At 39.0% G+C, this 22,787-nt stretch overlaps 1 protein-coding gene and 1 long non-coding RNA gene across 2 annotated transcripts in view; both read left to right on the forward strand.

The window, feature by feature from the left end:
• osbpl3b (oxysterol binding protein-like 3b) overlaps positions 1-22,787 on the forward strand; it is an 88,638-nt gene that overhangs the window by 57,502 nt on the left and 8,349 nt on the right. The window contains exons 12-17 of the mRNA XM_082150292.1: positions 5,129-5,266; positions 6,430-6,523; positions 11,562-11,806; positions 14,633-14,770; positions 15,540-15,603; positions 15,701-15,779. Coding sequence (XP_082006418.1) covers positions 5,129-5,266; positions 6,430-6,523; positions 11,562-11,806; positions 14,633-14,770; positions 15,540-15,603; positions 15,701-15,779 — 758 coding nt within the window. The remainder of the gene's footprint in view (positions 1-5,128; positions 5,267-6,429; positions 6,524-11,561; positions 11,807-14,632; positions 14,771-15,539; positions 15,604-15,700; positions 15,780-22,787) is intronic.
• On the forward strand, positions 16,555-22,162 carry LOC309484300. Its single transcript, XR_014200836.1, has 2 exons — positions 16,555-19,611; positions 19,865-22,162. It is a non-coding gene; the product is annotated as an uncharacterized lncRNA (long non-coding RNA).

Consider the following 22,787-nt stretch of genomic DNA (forward strand, 5'->3'; position numbering starts at 1 on the left):
AACCAAATACCACTGCCAAAGAGTTTATTTCCAGATTATGATGTGGATTGGAAAGGAAGGTGACATGAACACGGTGGATTGGGGATGGAAACTGGTGGACAACCGGTTCCTGCCAGTTATGACCAGTAAGACTGCTGCCCCAGAAAGCCTCCTGCAGATGATCCAACTGTCTGCCGAACACAGCAGTGCAGTTGCAGGCCATATGGACTACCATGCATGCCTGTTTGTGGACCATGTCAAGTTGGGAATTGTGAGAATCACTATAATCAACCTCTATGAGAGGACGAGTGTGACAACTAATGGTAAATCTAGTGAAGGTCACAGTGCAAATAAGTATAAAAAATAAACCAGAATAAGAGGAAACAACTGAAGAAAATATAAAAAGATATGTATAAATAAGAAAAGTATTTAAAAAATATAAAAAACAAAAGGCAAAAAAAAATATATATATATAAAAAATAAAAAATAAAAGGGGTTAGCGGTACTGAGCCTTCACGTGGCAGCCCTGTTTTGACTAATTTTACAGTACCACAAAGTTCTAATGAATTTATTCTTTATTGGAATCAAAAGAATGGTTCTGAACCACATAAACCACCAACACTAGGCAAAACGATATGAGAAAGGAGAAATTTATTTTTCACATAAATATGCTTGTAACCAATTGCTTTAATATATAATTGTACTTGTAATCACTTATCTATCACGCAAATATGCTAATTAGAATATTACATGGCTAAAACATGTATCAGGCACCAGTATGAATACAAAAGGAGTAATGGTCATTTTAAGGACCTGACGGCCGACATTTTGAAAATGGGGCCTTTCTTGGAGTCAAACTTTGGTAATCTTTTAGTATGTTTTTAAGTACATCTCATACTACTGTAAACCTTTTGTTAGATTTTTTTTTTTGGAGTCAAGCCATATTTGCAGCTGACTAGAGGGAAAAGTCCGCTGTGAGTCGGGTGCAAAATAGGAATGATACATGCGTTGGTGTACAAAGTCACTTTATCTGCCACATTTCATTTTGCACTCAAATCTCAAATCCACATCTGCATATTCAAACTAGGGCTGTCACAATATCAATTCACTACATGTTTATCTGGCCAAAAGAATTCACAATAAAATTTCACAATGAAATTTTAGAAAAAAACAATGTTATCAGTCAAAGGTTATATTTAACCTTGTTTTTTTTGTTTAGTTTTCTGTTGTTTGGCTAAAAAATCACACGAGAAATGTGAGGGTAGGGAGGCGGAAAGATAGTTTGTAGCCATAACTGTACAAAATTGTACAAAGAGAACTTTTTCTCAACGACTGTTGATCGGTGCTTCCTGCAGACTGCGTCTTTTTGACGGAATCCATCAAGCTCCCACACTGGAGAGCTAACATTTTTGGGTGCAGATAGTGTCTTGCTTTCACCTGTCAATCTCCCCCAACATGATTTTGTGTGATTTTGATTTCTACACACTCCCTGTGTTCCATTCTGAAGAGCTCATCCCTTTGCCCTAATCCTTTGAAAAAGGGTTTATCTCCGGAGGAAGTAAGGGTGTAGGAGACACACAAAAAAACAGTTCCTTGTCTGTGCAAAGAATCATGGGCGCAAAGTGTTCATCAGTTGGACTCTTCAAAATCCTTTATTCCAAAGGGCCCTTTGGCCAGTTTTGAGCATTTTGGTTTGGAACAACCCTTTAACATGGCGACCATGATTGTTCTCACTTCAAAAGGCCCTTTGGAGGTGTATATATCCCGTTTGGAATGTAGCCACTGTGTATTCTTATCTTTCTTTTCAGTTCTATGACTGGTGGCTACCAGCATTAAGGTGCAGTACAGCCCGCTACTATGTTGAAGTGGGCTGCCTTTCCCAAAAGCATTACAAGCCTAAGTAGATCATAGAACCATTGCCACCAATGGTCTCTACGATCAACTTGGCTCATGATGCTTTAGAGAAAAGCAGCTTAGATACTGGTGCTGGATTTTTTATGATGTTAGCCTATATAATATGTGTAATATTAACACAATATCAATAGCTAATTTTATGATATGTCACTATACTGGTACAATTGCGATACCCTTAATTCAGACTTGGCAGTTACAATCTATAAACTTTGATCGTTTATTAAAAACACAAGAATCAGTGCCATTTGATGTCATCAACATCAAAACCATTGCAACATATCTTCGCACACCACATTTGAAGTAGTGCGATATTTGAGAATGTATTTGCATTTTTTTGCCGAATAAGTGTTATTTTCTTAGCTTGACAGTCCTAGATACAATATGCCTTTGTCGTAAAGGTTTAAAAATACACAAGAGTAAATGAATAATGACCTGATTTCTGTTAATTGCTTAAGGTATGTTTAATAGTTAGGAGCACTATGTGGAAGCCATGTGAGTTTTTGCTGGTTGCTTTTGCAGGCTTTAACGCAGAACACTGAGCTGAGAGAGCGTCTGTGCAAGATTCATGCTGAGTCGCACATCTCTGAGCCCTCTGTCCTTATAAACCTCAATCCTGGCCCCCTGCAGGTGGGTCTGGGAAATGTGCCCCCACTCCCCCACTCCAATGCTATTATAAAGACCAGATCATTTCTGCAGCTGCCACCAACCATACACTACTTTTCATTAGTCATTGCTCATTATTCACAAGAAATTACATTATTGTAGAAAGAACTAGTGTAAGATTTGTCAGCCAAATATTTGTTGTCACCTCGGGTTAAAACCTGAGGCTTAAGTTGATTTGTGTTAATTGAATCCACAGCTACTCTCTGGAGAGGTTGAGTCAGACTTTCTAATGCCAGTTAATCATGTCTCTGGGTAGAATACGCCCAAACCCACTTGCTTGCACACTAACAACCTTATATACAGCACCCACGCTTCACATGCTATCAGTGATATGTTCCTGTGGAATTGCTTTGTCAATAACCAACTTCCCTAATTGACATTCTAGTCAACATAATGCTTTTACGCTAATTATCTTGCAAAGCTCTGCCAACTGTCTTTCCTTTTTTTTCTTACTGCTTCATAGAAAGTCGTGATTCAAAAGAAATTGTTTGCTAATTATGTTTTTTTTACTTGGTCTTGTGCTGATAAGAAATATTCTCCATTATTTAGCATTTTTGTTTTCTTTAATCTTCTGTTGGGACCTTGTATCCTGTTTGCTTGGAATTCCACCTAATGAGTTGAATTTAATGAAAGCTTCCAAGAAATATCCAGGACAAATCTTACCTCAAAATGAAATAAGACAAATAAGAAATCATGTATTGTACAAGGCAAATGAAGCCTATTTGAAGACCAATAATTTTATCCATTTATCCATGTTTTTTTTGGCATTTTCATGACAATTAGGCATATTTTAAGGGGTAGTTCACCCAAAAATGAAAATTCTGTCAGTAATTACTCACCCTCATGTTGTTCCAACCCCGTAAGACTTTCGTTCATCTTCTGAACACAAATTAAGATATTTTTGATGAAATCTGAGAGAGCTGGCTCACTCCTTCATAGGCTCTATGTAATTTCTTTCTGCCAGCCCAGAAAAGGTAGTAAAAACATTGTTAAAATAGTCCAAGTGACTACAGTGGCTCAACCTTTATCAAGCGACAAGAATACTTTTTGTGCGCAAAAAACAACAAAAATAATAACGACTTTATTCAACTATTCATTTTCTTCTGTGTGGGCCAAAAATATCTTAAATTGTGTTCCGAAGATGAACAAAAGTCTTAGGGGGTTGAAACAACATGAGGGTGAGTAATTACTGACAGAATTTTCATTTTTGGGTGAACTAACCCTTTAACAGATCTCTGTAACCTACTGTGATATATAAAAATCTTTTTTGTCATTACTGTGATATGTAGAAATCTCATTTATATTACTCTAATGAGAAAATTCCAATTATAAAGTACATTTGTACAGAACAATTCTACAATTATTATAATTTATTCAAAAACTATGACCCTTTTTGCATTCCTGGTTAAGTTTTGACCTGGTGGAATGTGAGCTTATAAAACAAAACTAAAACCATATTTTATCTGATAAGTAACGTATCAATATTTAGTGAATCCGCAAACATTTCTAAGCATTGATTGTTACTGTGTTATTACCATTTTATTACTACATCCCCTTTGGACTGTAGTTCATTTGATATCATTTCTTTGTTATAGGCTATATTTTGTCTGTTTATAGTTTCTTTGTGCATGCATATGTTTACCAACAAAAAAGTCCTAAATGTGTGTGAGATATGAGAAAGAGGCTTAATATATTTTACAAAAGTATTTGAGACAAATCTGACTCATAGATAACAAAAAGTCTGCCTAACATCATGTGTAAAGCCTAAATTGATACCCAGATTAAAATTGACCCAGAAGTGTTACAATGTACATTTTTTAATGATTATATCTATTTTAAAAATCATGTGTATTTTGATATTCTTAATCCATTTACAAAATTAAGTTCCCGTACTAAACCATACTAAAAATGTATGGTAACACTTTATTTTACAGTGTCTTTGTTACATATGTTACATGTACTTACCATAGTAATAACAGTAAATTATGCATGATTACATAATTACTATACCTCAACCAAACCTTAATCCTACCCTAACCCAATAGTAAGTACATGCTGTTAATTAATATTACTCGGTACTTAAATATATAATTACACTGTAACAATGACACCTTAAAATAAAGTGTAACCAAATTTATTTTTTAAATAATGTTTTTATGTAACTATTCCGGGTCAAAACTGAACTGCATGCAATAGGAGGGATAATTTATGCTGATTTTAACATTGTTTTTATTTTAAAAAATGCAAATGGACAGGATTATTCATTTCTATATTACAAGAAGTAGGAAGGTACTTTTGTATGTGACAGTAATGATAATTTGGGGGATAGTGTGCTTAATTGTTGTGAAAATGCAGAAAAATAATAATAAATTGAATGGTCCCAAATATAGGCATAATATAATATAATTTTTATATTATATATTAATATAGTATAATGAATTATATTAATTTATTTATATGATTTATGAATATAATGTTTAATTTTAGGGTCAAATGTGATCCACATTTTTTCTTTTTGAGATTCACCCATTTTGCTCTATGTGAAGTGAAGCTATGCATTCTCTTCATACAGAAGCAAGACTCCAGTGATGTTTCCCGCCCCCTTGTCCATCAGGCATCCAATGAGAGCAGAGCTTCCATTACAGAGTCTCTATCAGAGTTCTTTGATGCACAGGAAGTTCTGTTGTCGGCTAGTTCTTCAGAAAATGAGGTAAGGATGAAGTCCCCTCTTTTCACCTGTCCCACAAATTAGCTAATATGTGACCCTGGACCACAAAACCAGTTACATGGGTGAATTTTTCTGAAATTGAGATTTATACATCACCTGAAAGCTGAATAAATAAGATTTCCATTGATGTATGGTTTGTTAGGATAGGACAATATTTGGCCGAGATACGACTATTTGAAAATCTGGAATCTGAGGGTGCAAAAAAATCAAAACATTTGAGAAAATCACCTTTAAAGTTGTCCATTTATGTTCACGATTGTGCTGCATTCACTCACAAAAATAGATGTTTTATATATTTACGGTAGGAAATTTACTAAATATCTTCATGGAACATGATCTTTACTTAATATCCTAATGATTTTTGCCATAAAAGAAAAATCGATAATTTTGACCCATACAATGTATTGTTGGCTATTGCTACAAATATACCCGTGCGACTTGTGACTGGTTTTGTGATCCTGGGTCACATATGAGTATCATCACACTTGGGCACTATGACCGAAATGAGTCATAAGTAGGTTATATAATATAGTTTCAGGTTTTTTAAATAGCTTGACAGACTGATACATTTTGCCTAGCTTTACCAAATCATCAAATATTTCATTTACTGCACTTGCTCAAGAAACCAGCTGCCTCTGCTCTCCCCTTCACCTCAGGCAGACATTGAGCTAAACACCCTATTAGAGAGAGAGGAAGGGACTAATTATATTAAACATGTAATAAGTGCTACGGGTGACATTCCACAGCTAGAGGAACCAGCCTGCCTGCCATCCCTGCTTTCTCTCTAACTTCATTTCTGTCTCTCTGACATTGAGGTCGACCTGCTCAAGCATCTCCTGTAGCAGAAGTAATATGAAAATTGAGATAATTGCTTCTCTCTAAAAATACCTCATGAAGAAATTGGCTTCTGTGACAATTAGAACCCCGAAAAACTTCCTTCATCTACTCTACTGGAGTGATGGACACACAAACGCACTAAAGTCTGCTTTATCTTCATCGTTTTGATAATGTGGTTTATTAGAGGGTGCAGAGAGATCCATATGTTAATGTTTTTCAGTTGCTAGATGGTCAATAGACAGGCTTTGATAAATTTATACTGTCAGAGAGCCAAACACCTGTAATGATGATGTGTGGTTTCCTGCTAGCCTTCGGAAGATGACTCATATATCAGTGACATCAGTGACAACGTGTCCATGGATAACTTCAGCAACGAGGCAGAGAATGAGAGACTCAATGCAGGTGGGTAATGTTCCCTCTAAGTTGCACGCTTATGATGTCGCACCCACACAGAAAGGGAGATGCTGTGCAGAAGGGAGATGCAAAATATGTGGGGAAAGCCATTTGATTGTGTTCTAGTGAATGAGAAATAATCGCAGTGTTCTGGTCAACTGCTGTAGAGTTATTAAAGCTGCCGAGTTAGAACCGGTGAATGCGGTTTACTGGTTTCATAGACAGAATGAACTGTCACTGTTGGAATACGTCAATGAATGATGTCCTAAAGAGCTCAATAGGGGAACACAAAAACATGAGAAAAAAGTCTTCATGTTTTGAAGAATTATATATTATATTATATTATATTATATTATATTATATTATATTATATTATATTATATTATATATTTTGAACACCCTTGATATGGACAAAATCACATGCAGTAGATTAACATTTAATTTTGATAGTTTTATGCTCCTTGTAGCCAATAAATTACTGTACTAAAAAACACTTTATCATCACAAACCATCTCAGTTTTATATTATATTATATTATATAGTTTCTGCCCTGGCAGCCTTGTCTCTGTTGTTGTGGTTTCATGTTTCTACGTTTGTCTTGTGTTTGATCACATGGCTCTGTCTTGATCTGTGTTTGCCATGTGCTCTCATGTCCCGGCTCCTTGTTTCCTGTTACCACGCCCCCTTGTTTAGTCCACGTCTTGTCCTCGCTTCACTAATTGTGCTCATCTGATCCTCATGTGCTCTGGTCCCTTTATACTGTGCCTCTTTCCCTCATGTCCTTGCTGGTTCGTTTTGTGTGTGTACTTTGTGGTGTTTTCCAGTTTGTGTTCTGGAAATTATCTTAGCGCTTAATCTAGTTTTTTTTTAATCTTTCCCGGTATCAGAGTATCCTTGTTGCTATTTAGTTTTTCTCTGTTTTGCTTAGCTTTTTCTCTTTTTCTTTATAATCTAGTTTGAGTTCTCTTTTGTTTTAGAATTTTAATTTTAGTTATAGTTATTTTCTTCAGTTCTTATTTCCCTGTCTAGTGGAAGACTTGCTTTTCTTTTGCAATTCCAGTTTTGATCTTAGATCTTTTTTGTTTTACTTTTCTCATTAGTTTGCTTTTGTTATATTTATTTATCTACTTTAGTTTCTCTAGTCATTATCTTATCAGGTTTATTTCAGTTCTCTTAACTGTTACTATACTGTATCTTGTCTTGAGTCGTCTTGTATGTTCTTCTGGGTGTTTCTGCCCTGTATCCTGAGTCCCTTGGCCACTGACTCTTAACTGCCTGGCAGCCTGACTGGTGCAGCTATCTAGCTCCTGTTTCAAGCCTCTGGTTCTGTGACCACTGACTCTCTGATACCTGGCGGCATGACTGGTGCAACATCTGAGATCTACATCGAGCTACGAGTTCCTTGTGTTCCTGTCTGGTCTTTGCTTTGGAGCTGCCTCTATTGCACTCACATCACCATCTTACTGACGTCTCAGTGGTCACCCATCCTGCCTGTCGTCGTGTCGTCTGCCCTGCCCTACTGTTTGAACTGTGGTTCACGCTTCACTTTCCCTGTTGTCTCAAGTCTTCTGGTTGATAAAAACCCTTATTGGTTATCTGCTCACTTACGTCTGGGTCCTATCTCTTGCAGAATTGTGACAGAACAAACCAGCAAACACAGGACCCAGCTATGAGCATCCGTGTAGTTCCCCCCACAACTGCCCAAGAGAGACTGGCACTCCAGCAGGGTTTGTTATCGCTTCACCAGCAGGGCAGAGATGTGCAGTCTTTTGCCCAGTTCTTCTGGACTATGGCTAAAGGCCTTGAGTACAATGATGCGGCCCTCAAGGTTGCTTTTAACCTCTGCCTGGATGATCCCTTGCCACAGTGGGAGATGAAGCAACTGGGAGTTTTGGATTTTTGGAACTTAAACTATCTGCATCACCACGAGGACTGGCAGATACTGACACGACCAGAGTCAGCTTGCAGTGACCATACCGCCATCCCTCTCTCATCGAGTCAAATTCAAGAGCCTTCTCTGACTCCAACGTTAGCAAGCCAGTGCAGCCCAGGAGGGCGCTCCCGAGTCAGGTCTGGTGTCTGTCCCTGAAGCCCTGGAGGGCACCTCAGCAGCCCTTGGGGACATCCCAGTGTCCAGTCACGTGTATACCCCTTCAGCCACAGAACACTGTTCCGAGTCAGTGCCTAAGACTGTCAAGGTCTCTCTCGAACACATTCCCCTGACATGCACTCTTCCTGCCAGTATGGTCATGGCCCCCCGAGTTCATTCCTAATTCCTTCCCAAATCAAAGATTCATCCCTAAGACCATTCCTGACACCAAGACTATTTTCAAGCCCCGACCATTTGAGCAAGCTCATCTTCCCAGGAAGACCACTAAGTCTGTCTCTACCCATCCCGCCCACTGTATTACCTGGTCATTATGTGTTTTCTAAGCCGGCATCTCCCTGGTTAGCCTCAAACTATTCCCCTGGATTTTCCTCCCTCCCAGTCCCGCCTCCTGTGTTTCCTGGATGCCCCGGAACTCCCAAGTTTTGTTCCTCGTCTGCCCTTCCAGTTGGTAGCCCCCTTTGCCCAGTGTGGACGCCTGGAGGCGTCCATTAGAGTACTGTCAGGGTTCTGCCCTGGAAGCCTTGTCTGTGTTGTCGTGGTTTCATGTTTCTACGTTTGTCTTGTGTTTGAGCACATGGCTCTGTCTTGATCTGTGTTTGCCATGTGCTCTCATGTCCCGGCTCCTTGTTTCCTGTTACCACGCCCCCTTGTTTAGTCCACGTCTTGTCCTCGTTTCACTAATTGTGCTCACCTGATCCTCATGTGCTCTGGTCCCTTTATACTGTGCCTCTTTCCCTCATGTCCTTGCTGGTTCGTTTTGTGTGTGTACTTTGTGGTGTTTTCCAGTTTGTATTCTAGAAATTATCCTTAGCTTTTGCTCTGTTCTTTATAATCTAGTTTGAGTTCTCTTGTTTTAGAATTTTTATTTTTTTTCTTCAGTTCTTATTTCCCTGTCTAGTGGAAGACTTGCTTTTCTTTTGCAATTCCAGTTTTGGTCTTAGATCTTTTTTGTTTTACTCTTTTCATTAGTTTGCTGTTGTTATATTTATTTCTCTACTTTAGTTTCTCTAGTCATTATCTTATCAGGTTTATTTTGGTTCTCTTAACTGTAGGGATGCACCGAAATGAAAATTCTTGGCCGAAACCGAAAACCGAAAAAGAGGAAACTAAGGCCGAAAACCGAAACACCGAAATAAATTATGCCAATTATTAGTACCATTGCATTTATGGCTATGACTGTGTACTAACTTTACTATAATCAAGGCATTGCATAAATTAATATTAAAGTTTCAAAGAATAAATCAATTCAAATTTTATGCAAATATTTATTTAGCACATTGCAAAGTATAAAATTAAATGTTTAACTTGACCCCACTCATGTGTACATTAAATAATAATGTAAAAGCCTACTGGCCTGCAGAAAGGTTTAAAAATGAAATGTTCAAAAACATAAAACCAAAGTGCATTTAGGTCAATACTGCCATAGCCCATAATAATATCTGCAGCTATATGCTCATGGACGTGAGTAGCAAAAACCATAAACAGCTAAGGTAAACACACACACCTCTGAGAAATGACGGCTGCTCTGCACACACGCAAGGTCTCTCGCTCCCTCTCTCTGCCACGTGCGCGCTACGTATGCGCGCTCATGCTCGCTCGCGATTCCGGGAGATTTAAACCAGATTTAAACTAATTTGCGGGCATCAGGGAGCCGCTATCAATACGCGGGAGACTCCCGGAACTTCTGGAAGACTTGGGACGTCTGTGTTTTAAAAATCGCTGTCCGTGGGTCACTCTCAGATATATTGAAATACGTCCACACCGCAGATATGTTGCTTCAGACAAGCACGTGCAGGTCGCGGTATCTGCTGTTTGCGTCATCACAACATTTCGGCCGTATTGTTTCGGTGATAAAAGTCTTTCGGTGGCCGAATATTCGGTGCATCCCTACTTAACTGTTACTATACTGTATCTTGTCTTGAGTCGTCTTGTATGTTCTTCTGGGTGTTTCTGCCCTGTATCCTGAGTCCCTTGGCCACTGACTCTTAACTGCCTGGCAGCCTGACTGGTGCAGCTATCTAGCTCCTGTTTCAAGCCTCTGGTTCTGTGACCACTGACTCTCTGATACCTGGCGGCATGACTGGTGCAACATCTGAGATCTACATCGAGCTACGAGTTCCTTGTGTTCCTGTCTGGTCTTTGCTTTGGAGCTGCCTCTATTGCACTCACATCACCATCTTACTGACGTCTCAGTGGTCACCCATCCTGCCTGTCGTCGTGTCGTCTGCCCTGCCCTACTGTTTGAACTGTGGTTCACGCTTCACTCTCACTGTTGTCTCAAGTCTTCAGTCTGGTTAATAAAAACCCTTATTGGTTATCTGCTCACTTGCGTCTGGGTCCTATCTCTTGCAGAATTGTGACATATTATATTGAACTGTTCTGTAGTTTTGCCTTTTAAAAAAAAATTGTATTAGTTATTAAATTTCTTAGTAAAGAATAGCACTGCTGTACTGTATAAAAAAAATCTCATGTAAACAAGATGTGCTTCATATTTAGTAACTTCTGAATTAGCTGCTTATTTTCAGAAATATTATTTAGAATCACAAGCTACATCAAGGGTAATAAATAAATAGATGTTGCAACTGCAGGACTGGTGTGGTACTGTATAAGAGTCGTTTTTGCTTAGGTAGCTGAAATATCCGCTCAGTAGAAAAAGGTTTTGCTTAATAAAAAAACATTAGAGGGAACCTTGGTGGGAATGCCACATTTTTCCTCAAGTCATTGATATTCTGCTATCATTCCATTGTTATACATGAAATACATACTGCATTTCATAAATTTGACAGCTTTTTTTTAGCTGTATGAAGGATTTTGTATGTTCAGAAAAAGCACAGACAAGCAATTTTAACATGCCAGAACAGAAACTTCCAGAGACACAATTGCTGGAGATCAATTTTAGATGCATTTCCTGAACCTCAAACGTTTTTTATTTTTTAGGTTGTGTAGAGAACGGTGGTTCTCAAGAACAGCGGCGGTCTTGTCTTCCCTCCCCCAGCCCCAATACCAGCAACATCAGCCTGTGGAACATACTGAAGAACAACATCGGGAAGGACCTGTCTAAAGTAGCCATGCCTGTTCAACTCAACGAGCCACTCAACACACTGCAGAGACTGTGTGAGGAACTGGAGTACAGCGAACTGCTGGACAAGGCCGCACACACACAGGACCCTTTTGAGCGCATGGTAGGCAGAGGTCACAGCATGAATAATTGCACAAACCTGTTTGCATATGAAAAGTATTTGGATTTCAAAAAACATGCATACACTTAAACCTGTTTTAATATTTTAGCTTATCACAATCATCGTGCACATTAAAATAAAAAGAAATGTTGCCATCCAAATGATTTCTGGTGCAAATATGAATTTTCGGGAGATATTCTGACTGGCATTTTTGAATGCAAAGTGTTCTGGTTTTGCTTTATGTTCACATTTGCATATCCTTACAATGTTAAAGGTGCTCTAAGTGATGTCACGCGTTTTTTAGGCCAAAACATTTTTTGTCACATACAGCAAACATCTCCTCACTATCCACTAGCTGCCTGTCCCCTGAACACACTGTAAAAAAACGCGGTCTCTGTAGACACCACAGGCTCCACAAACGGCAACAAAAACAAACTGGGCTCACCCGCACCACGAAACACAACAAACAGTGCTCCAGCCAATCACCGACCAGAAGTATTTGAGGGGTGTGGTTTGGGGGTTAGTGCGCGTGCACATGAAGGGGGTGTGTGGAGGAGAGAGAAGCATGAAGAGGGAAGTTTGAATTATGGCCGACACACAAATAAAGAGACGACGTTCCGATGAACAAATTGCAAAGAAGAGGGACAAGGATAAGGAACGAGCGAAGTCCCGAATTTACATTGGAAAAACCCTCGAAAGGTGGCGAGAACTCCGCCGGCAGAAGGGCTTCCAATCCGACATTCAGTTGCTCTGTTTTTACAGAACAGGTAAATCCATTTTTCTTTCTAAATTGGCGTTCATGTTCGCCAAACCAACACAAGGATGTAATTAGCTAGAACGATGCAGTCAGCGTTAACTTTGGTGAATACAACATATATGTTTCTAGCAGCTAGCGATCAATCTCTATTGTAAATGGTCAAGCAAATTCACAGTAGGCCAACAATTTGTGTGAATTATTGTTTTCACCCACTGTTTGTTATGGATTTGAATGTTCATTTATAGGCTATTGACAACTTTGACTAAATTTGTTTACGCCGCCGCCGTTGTTTATGCTCACTGGGAAACGCGAAGCTAACGTTATCTTGCTATTATTGCGTCCTTGTATGGGAGCTATAGTTATAGTTATAACCTCAGGTGGCGAAACGATTTTAAGACAATGTTTCTCTTTTTCTGCATTCTGTTCTGCAATATATAAAAGCATTTATCTAACTTGGTGACATTACACATTGAATGAAGTATCAGTAAAACTTAACTTTGTTTTTAGTGACTACTTTGACTTTCCTTTATGCCGGAAGGGAGGGGAGGAGGGAGGAGACGGGATAAGGAGGAGGGAGGGTCTAGCTAGCCTCCGTTTTGTTTGACAACAATTCGAATGTCAACACTCCCGGCATCACTTAGAGCACCTTTAATGTAACAAAACATCACTGAAGAAGAGATGAGAGCTCAAAGTTTGCGCAAGAAAGCATAATACAAGCATAAAAACGACTGTCAAACAGGGCCAAAACAGAAACTCAAAAGCTCTAAGTCACAGGTGTAAATGAAGAGCCTTAAAAATAATATTGTAATGTTCAATTTAATAACAATCCATATTGTTACAATAATATAATATTGAAAAAACATGAAATAATATATATATTAAAATAAAATATGTATTGCAATTACAAATAGAGAGAGTGAGTGTTTATAAATATTACATTGTATTGTAAATTGTATTTACTATTAATATTGTAATATACACATACACTTCCATAGTATGATTTATGATGTCACAATGCTTAATTTATGTGATTGTTTAGGAATAGAGTGATTCTTTTGAAAGCCTGTTTGATCCAGGCTCATCATCACAGTATCCACTATTACTCAACATGAGAGAATGATTATTGTTCAGAAATCATTCTCCCTGCTTGGAAATGTGCTTTTGTTAGCTGCACTCTACTGTATCCAATGACACTTTGAGTATCCATTATTGCTCTGTCTTAGTCTCTGGAGGAAGACAGCAATACTTTCTCTCGGCTTTCGGATTTCCAACAAACTAATGTCTTGGTAGCTTAGTGTCTTATAGCTTTTCAGTATGCTTACATATGTAGTTTAATTTTAAGTCAATATGAAATCAAAATTTACCTGTTTACTTTCCTAATGCACATTTTTTTATCTAATTGTGCATGAATCATCATTGCACATTATTTAATTGAAAAGAAATTGCCTTCAGTCGGAAAAAAATTAATTACTTTGCCTCTGAAATGACTTTCCTTTTTGGCTGATGTCTCCTAGGCCACATTTTCCCTCAGGTGATTGGCTAAAAAAAAATGCTGGTACTGAATGGAAATGAAGGTGTACTAGATTTTCTTATCACAGTAATTTAATGCCAGTTAATATTAATATAACAAAGGTTACAGCAATAAAATAAAGACAGGATTGATAAAGCAGCGTTACCATTGGGATACTTCAAAATGCTCTAGAGAGGGTGAACTTGACTTTCAGCTATCACATACCTGTCAAAAAGCCTCCCGGGTGCTGGCGGTGTTTCAGAAGAGGACTCGCCCTCCACAATGAAATGCAAAGTCACATTCAGGTCTAAAAATACACACTTTCCCTGATCCAGTAAATTTCTAATGGATAAATACAAGTCTGGGTCTTCCTACATTTTTTTTTTTTTTGTTGAATATTTTGTTTCACGCCAGATTATGTAAATAAAATTAGTCGTGAATACCGGGGTACTGGACAGGTCTGAAATAATATATTTTCAATGAAGTCATAATAAAGAGTGTGATGAAATGGGCAACATATATCAGCGCATAACTAACCAAGTGTGCACTGATCTGTTTGTAGGTGTACATCGCTACATTTGCCGTGTCTGGCTATGCTTCCAGTTACTACAGAGCAGGAGGAAAACCCTTTAATCCAGTGTTGGGCGAAACCTACGAGTGTGATCGTCCAGACAAAGGCTTTCGCTTTGTTGGCGAGCAGGTAGGATGCTCCCTGTAAGATGTGTTTTTGTGAACAGGTATGTGATTGTAGCCATGTTTCCATCCACCTATTTTTATGCAATTTTTGCTTATAAAAACAAAACAAAAAAAAACGCTGGATGGAAATGGCAAAATTCCCATAAATGATAAAAATGCATATAAATTATTTAAAAAAATGTATCCGATAAGAACACATGCGCATAAACAACAATGGAAGCACAACAAAAAACTAACGTGACATTGACTTAACAGAGGATGTGATTGCAAACTGGACTAACCAGGGGACCAACTTCATTGCATAGAATATTTGGTCATTCTGAAATGCCTGAGCCAAAGTCTGTCATCAACATGTTTGGGTTTAACAACCTCTCAAAACTGTCTTACACGATTGTGTTCCCAAACACCAGGCATCCGTCTCCAAACGCAAGATAACATGAGTGCATTTATTGCATTTTGTCTGCACGCTCTGATACGCAAGTAATTTATGAAAAAAGAGCCGCGGTGGCTTCCCCCGATTCCAGCAGCTTCCATTTATATTACAGATATTTTTGCCAATTTCCCAGGAACAATAGAGATGGAAATGGTGCTTTATTCGCAAATGTTTTATGCAAAATTAAAATTTTGCACAGAATTTTAATTTGCAACTTTGAATAGAAACATAGCGTGTGTGTGTGTGTGTGTGTGTGTGTGTGTGTGTGTGTGTGTGTGTGTGTGTGTGTGTGTGTGTGTGTGTGTGCGGATCTCACAGCTGCTCTGTTTTCTTCCTCCAGGTCAGCCATCATCCCCCCATATCAGCATGTCATGCTGACTCTAAAAACTTCATCTTTTGGCAAGGTAACACCACAGTGATAATGTAGGCTTATTGTGTCAGTACAAATTAGCTGATGTCTGCAGATGTGAAGCTGATTGTGTTATATATGACTGATTTCAGACGTGAGGTGGAGGAATAAGTTCTGGGGAAAGTCCATGGAGATTGTACCTGTAGGAAGTACTCATGTGGTTCTTCCTGGGTAAGTTCTTCTGTGTATTTATTATTCACATGCTATCCCATCTGCTGTTTTTGGGCTTCCTGGATAGATGAAGTCCAATTTTAAAAATGTGATTTCTAGACCTGGAAAAGTAATGTAAATTAATAAAATCGTAAAACTCCATGTGTGAATTAATATATACGGAATGACAATTAATATAAATTTTTCTAGTTATGCCAAGCTCTACAATATTTTGTCAGGTAGAGATGTTTTAAAAATATATTTTTAAAAATGCTTATCCTTAATCCTTATCCACTAAATCACAAACAATTGGAAAAGTCATGGGACCTTTGAATATTGTTATGGAAACGTGGGGCCTTGGATTCAAAAGTTTGAAAACCTCAGGCCTATTGCATACTTGTGAGAAGCAGACATGTAGTATTAATTTACATTTTACATTTACATTCATTTAGCAGACGCTTTTATCCAAAGCGACTTACAAATGAGAACAATAGAAGCAGTTAAACTAACAGTGGGACAACAATATGCAAGTGCTATGACCCTTCTCAGTTTAATCTAACGCAGTACATGTTTTGTTTTGTTTTTTAATTTTTTTAATAATAGAATAGAATAGAAGAGAAAGCGTTAGTATAACTGGATCAATTGCTGTCGAAAAAGATGTATCTTCAGCCATTTCTTGAAAGTGGCTACGGACTCAGCAGCTCTGGTTGAGTTAGGCAGATCATTCCACCAGCATGGAACAGTCATGGTAAAGGTCCGAGAAAGAGATTTTGTGCCTCTTGTGCCATTTCTGGATTACTGTAATGCTTTATTAGCTGGTTGTCCTGCATCCTCAATATACAAGCTACAGTTAGTCCAAAATGCCGCCGCTAGAGTTCTTACGAGATCAAGAAAATATGATCATATAACACCGATTTTATCATCACTGCATTGGTTACCTATAAAGCTCCGTATTAATTATAAGATATTGCTACTGACTTACAAAGCCCTAAACGGCTTAGCTCCAGTCTATTTAACGGATCTTCTATCACCCTATAATCCATCGCGCTCTTTAAGATCACTAAATTCAAGGCTTTTGGTCATACCTAGGATATCCAAAACCACCAAAGGAGGGAGAGCATTTTCACATTTGGCTCCAAAACTCTGGAATAGTCTTCCTGATACTGTTCGTTGCTCAGACTCGCTCTCCCAGTTTAAAACTAGATTAAAGTCGCATCTCTTCAGCCAGGCATTCTTATAATCCTACAGTTCAAACTACAATCCGGCCTCTAGCTCATAAATGCCAGAGGAGAACTGGCCCCCGACTGAGCCTGGGTTCTCCTAAGGTTTTTTTTCTCCATTAGGTCACCTGATGGAGTTTTAGGACACCATTAGGTCACTTGATGGAGTTTTTCGGTTCCTTGCCACTGTTGCCTTTGGCTTGCTCAGTTGGGGATATTTTGGGGATATTTAATTTAATTTTATCAATCAATAAATTCCTCTTGAAAAAAACTTTGTTGTATTATTTTAATTTAATACTGTGAAGCTGCTTTGATACAATCTGTATTGTGAAAAGCGCTATACAAATAAACTTGACTTGACTTGACTTGACTCTTTGAGATGCCAGTGCAATTTTGTGAGGAGAGGAGTGACGTGCTCTCTTCGGCTCCTTAAAGACCACTCTGGCTGCAGCATTCTGGATCAGTTGCAGAGGTTTGACAGTGCAAGCTGGAAGACCAGCCAGGAGAGCATTACAATAGTCCAGTCTGGATAGAACAAGTGCTTGGACAAGGAGTTGTGTAGCATGCTCTGATAGACAATTGATCATCAATTACAACTCCAAGGTTCCTGGCTGACCTTGATGGAGTTATGGATGACGAGCCTAGCTGAATGGTGAAGTTGTGATGAAGTGTTGGGTTGGCCGGGACCACAAGTAGCTCTGTCTTGGTAAGGTTTAGTTGAAGGTGGTGGTCCTTCATCCAGCCAGAAATGTCTGTCAGGCAGGCTGAGATACGATCAGCTACCGTCGGATCATCAGGCTGGAATGAGAGGTAGAGTTGTTTGTCATCAGCGTAGCAGTGATAGGAAAAACCATGTTTCTGAATCACAGATCCTAGTGATGTCATGTAGATGGAGAAGAGAAGTGGTCCAAGCACTGAGCCCTGAGGCATTCCAGTAGCTAGATGTTGGGTCTTAGACACCACACTCCTCCACGACACCCTAAAGGACCTAACTGAGAGGTAAGACTTGAACCATTGGAGTGCGGTTCCCGAGATGCCCTTCAGCTTTAGGATTGACAGGAGGATCTAGTGGTTAACTGTGTCAAAGGCAGCAGACAGATCCAGCAGGATGAGAACTGAGGATTTGGAAGCTGCTCTTGCCAGTCTCAGAGCTTCAATTACTGAGAGCAGGGCAGTCTCATTTGAGTGTCCGCTTTTGAAACCAGACTGATTGTTTTCCAAGAGGTTGTTCTGTGTAAGGAAGGAAGAGATCTGTTTGAAAACAACTCGTTCAAGTGTTTTCGTGACGAATGGAAGAAGAGATACCGGTCTGTAATTTTCCAGATGTGCTGGATTTAGAGTGGGTTTCTTAAGCAGTGGGGTTATCTGAGCCTGCTTAAATGCTGTTGGAAAGGTACCAGTGTGAAGAGAGGTGTTTATGATGTGCGTGAGTGCGGGTACAACTGAGGATGAAATGGCTTGAAGTAAGTTAGTGGGAATAGGATCAAGTGGACAGGTGGTAGGGCGATTGGAAAGGAGGAGTTTGGAGACTTCTGCCTCTGAAAGTAGAGAGAAGGAGGGTAGAATGTGTGTGTTAGCTGGAAAAATGTGTGTGTCAGTTTGTGGATTGGTAAATTGGCCGCTGATGGTGGTTGTTTTATTTATGAAGAATGTGGCAAAATCGTCAGCTGTTAGGGTTGATGAAGGAGGAGGAGGAGGATGAAGGAGGAGGAGGGTTGAGAAGAGAGGAGAAGGTTTTGAAAAGCATGCGAGAGTCAGAAGAATTGTTAATTTTGTTGTGATAGTAAGTCGTTTTAGCAGTAGAGATATTAGCAGAGAAGGAATAGAGGAGGGATTGATAAAGACCAAGGTCAGTAGGATCTTTCGATTTGCACCACTTCCTCTCTGCACTCCTGAGTTTAGAATGGGAGAACATCAGATAACCAGGGGGCAGAGGGTGTGGCGCGGGCTGGCCTGGAGGAAAGGGGGCAGAAGTTGTCCAAGCAGGGTGTTAAAGTGGAGAAAAGAGTATCAGTTGCACTGTTAGTATCTAGTGTTGAGAGCTGATCAGGAGGAGGAAGTGTGGATGAGACCAAAGAGGATAGGCGAGAGGGTGAGAGTGAGCGTAGGTTTTGCTGAAAGGTGACCTGTGGATGAGGCAGGTTGAGGTTGAGAGTGAGGAGGAAGTGATCTGAGGTGTGCAGTGGAGTGACCAGTGTATGGTCAGTGGAGCAGTAGCGCAAGAATAAGGTCCAGTTTGTTACCTGATTTGTGAGTAGCCGCAGTAGATACTCGTTTGAGGTCGAATGAGGCAAGCAGAGTGTGGAAATTAGCAGCCTGAGGTTTTTCTAGGTGGATGTTGAAGTCTCCAAGAACTATGAGAGGAGTACCATCCTCAGGGAAGGATGAGAGTAGCACATCAAGCTCCTCCAAGAAGCTGCCAAGCTGACCTGGGGGACGATATACAACTACAAAATGGATTTTAATAGGGCTAGTGATGGTACTTGAATATGATTCAAATGAGCTGTTGTCACACAGAGGTGGTAAAGGATAACATTTTTACACTCTTTGGTCTTCACACGAGGGCTGCCGTGGTGCACTAACCTATTTTATACACGCCTAATACCTCGTTATTGAATACAGCAGGCCACGCCGTACTATTTAGCCAAGGGAAACTCAAAAGTCACTCACAAACAAATGCCACATGGGCGCGCGTTTTACCAGAGTAAAACACAGTAAAGAAAACAAAGTTTCCTAGCAACAAAGAACCGCGCTAAAATCTACTGGGAAAAGTAAACACTCACAGACTGATGTTCTCTCCTGTTGTTCGACTGCTTCTTCTAACAAGTACTAGCAGATGGGTAGAATAAATACTTTAACTGGCTTTGGCCACGCCCTACTATTTAGCCAAGCGAAACTCAAAAGTCACGACACACAAACAAATGCCACGTTGGCGCGTGTTTTACCAGAGTAAAACACAGTAAAGAAAACAAAGTTTCCTAGCAACAAAGAACCGCGCTAAAATCTATTGGGAAAAGTAAACACTCACAGACTGATGTTCTCTCATACATGATGATCATAATGTGCATACATGATGATGCAGTAAAACAAGTTTTGATTGTAAATGTAATGAGCAGAATAAATATATGTTATTATCAGATTAATTGACAGTTCCAAATACATGTTACAGGACAGATAACACCAGATAATTACACCAAGGACGATAACTATAACAATAAAGAAAGTTCTAAAAATATACAACCAGTCTTGGGTGGCACAGAAATCTTCATTATTTCTATATCAAAATGAGTTTGACTATAAAGAACTGGATGTTTTAGTGCCTACAACTTAACTGTACAGTTTTTGTGTTATTCCTCATCTCCAGGCATATTATTAGAAAAGAAGTTCACACTATAGCTAAAGTTCAACTTGCTCAGCCAGATGGTTCTGGTTCTCAAAACTCCCAATAGCTTGCTCTCCATTATTGCATCCTCATGGATGAGACATGCAGATGACTACATAGTTCAAAGATTAGTCAACAATTCAAGGCACTCGAGTAAACAGTTTTTAGAAAAATATAAAAAGCCGTCAACCTTCATTTAATTTTATATAATCAATAAACTCTTCATTTAGTTAGACTGTAAGGTCTGTTTCAAAAACTTAAAACTAAAAAATTTAACATTGAATGTTTAACATATTTAATCATGTTGTAATAACTCTTTCACAATCTCGTATATCTACTGTTTGCCGTTCACTGTTGATCTACTCAAGCTCCCTCGGCACCCTGTACCTTTTCCACGGTCGTTTGACTCCTGGCACTGAGGCGAAGTTAGAGTGTGTCTAAAAAGTCTCCCGTTTCTTGTAGTCGTAAACAGACTACATTTAAATAAACTCAATTCTTGTCAAGAAAAAAAGAGAAACAGCGATTGTGAGCGGGGTGGCCAAGCTTAGGTCAATGGTGTCCACGGCCACCCCCTAGCTACGACCTTAATCTATAACGATAACAACACAGAGAAACGATATCACTGGAATCACTTACAGAACAATTTCATCCACTGGTGTGGACACTAATATAGTTATCCTTAGAGTTATCGTTCTTGGTGTGAACGGGCTTTGGAGCTTTGGGCTATGTAGACCATAGAGGTGAGAACAGATTGTAGTCTGGGTAATAATTGGTGTCTTGAATGATGGCACTGTCCAAATTATAGCAGCAGCTGTGGTTGATGTTGTCAGTGTCCTCATTCTCCCTAAGCAATGGAGCTTTTATCTTTCCTGGAAACAGCAGACTGGGGCAGCGAGGTGTTGAAGTTGTCAGTGACAACAGCAGCCAGTTATTCAGCTGCACACATTGTAATGACATATGATGACGGACTGTTTGTGATGAGTGGGTTGCGTTGCTTTCACTGTTCTACATGTTTTACAGATCCTTTGATTCTATGAATAGAGCTAAGTGTTGTCCGCCCAATTCAGCTCATAATGTAAAAGTTAGTAATGGTAGTGAAGTGTTATAGTTTTGGTGATTTACCTTTGTATTGTTTTAGAAATGTGTCTCTCGCAAGTACTTAAAGCCGTATAAAGCTGATATATTGCACGGCTCTCTGAAATACTTCATAGTCGATCATTGCATTCTGTGTTCTTATATTTTTGACTGCTATAACTGCTAAACTGTTTAATTGACATTTGTTATCGCAGGGATCTGATTTCTTAAATAGATGTGCTAGTTTAATATCTCTCGTATCACTCCAAGGTCTCTTTCTTCTTACACAATAAAAATCAGTAGCCATATAATAAGAGTCAGTGGTCAACATGAATGTGCATTATTCCTTATGTAAAGGAAACTTTAGCTCAAAGGGAATTATTAATTAATTTATAAGGAATTTTGAAAGAATCACTTATTTTTATGGCCGAACAAACCCACGCTCAATAGAACGGATCGTTACTATCAACTCTGTAGCGGATATTAATATCCAAACTATAGTGAAAAGTATAGTGACTATTTGTTAGCACAGTAACAAGATCAGCAGTTTAAGACCTTAAATTCTTAAGCACATAACACAAGACACTTCTCTTTAAATACAAGCAAGACTTTATTGACTATTCAGACACATAAAAAACTAATATCTAACACATATACACACTCACACACACATTCACACATGCCGAAAGAAAGAAAGCGAGGAAAGAATACGTTTTAAGAGAGTAAAATGATGAAATCCTAAGTTTCTAGCAATATATGCACTTTATAAGACATGACCTGAATGAACCATCAATCATTAATTTAACCCTTCTACGTGCATATCAGTCTAGGATCTGGAGGCATTACTTGCTTTTGTTGTTTGTGTCTTTGATGGGGATTCCCTTCTGTGGCATCCTTTCTGGAAGGGATTTCCCAGGTTTTTTGATACATTGGAGGTCTTGTCGATTCTGGAGTGACGTCTTGGGAGGCCAATCATGTTGGTATGTTGGCGGATGAATGGAAGCGGAGTCTCGTGGCTTAAGTTTGAAGTTTGAGACGAGTGAAGACTGTATAGTCGTTGACTGAATCTTTGCGGCAAAAAAACGTACACAGTGAGACTCAATAGAAAAAGGAAAGTAACTAAGTAAAGAAAAAAAAAGAAGTGAGACGAGAGTAGTTAGATGGCTTGCTGCAGTCTTAACCCATTTTACAGGTCTCCCAAATCTGATCTGATCGCATTTAATGCTTTGTTTGTGTACTGAGTTTTTAAACTCAGATGTTTGTCCTACACTTTGGAAGAGTTCTGTCTAATTAGGTATCATCTTTGGTGCAGGGTTTTCCTCCTCTCACATACATTATAGTTGTCATCTTATT

The sequence above is a fragment of the Leuciscus leuciscus genome (genome assembly GCF_965113295.1).
Source record: "Leuciscus leuciscus genome assembly, chromosome: 20".
Lineage (NCBI taxonomy): Eukaryota > Metazoa > Chordata > Actinopteri > Cypriniformes > Leuciscidae > Leuciscus > Leuciscus leuciscus.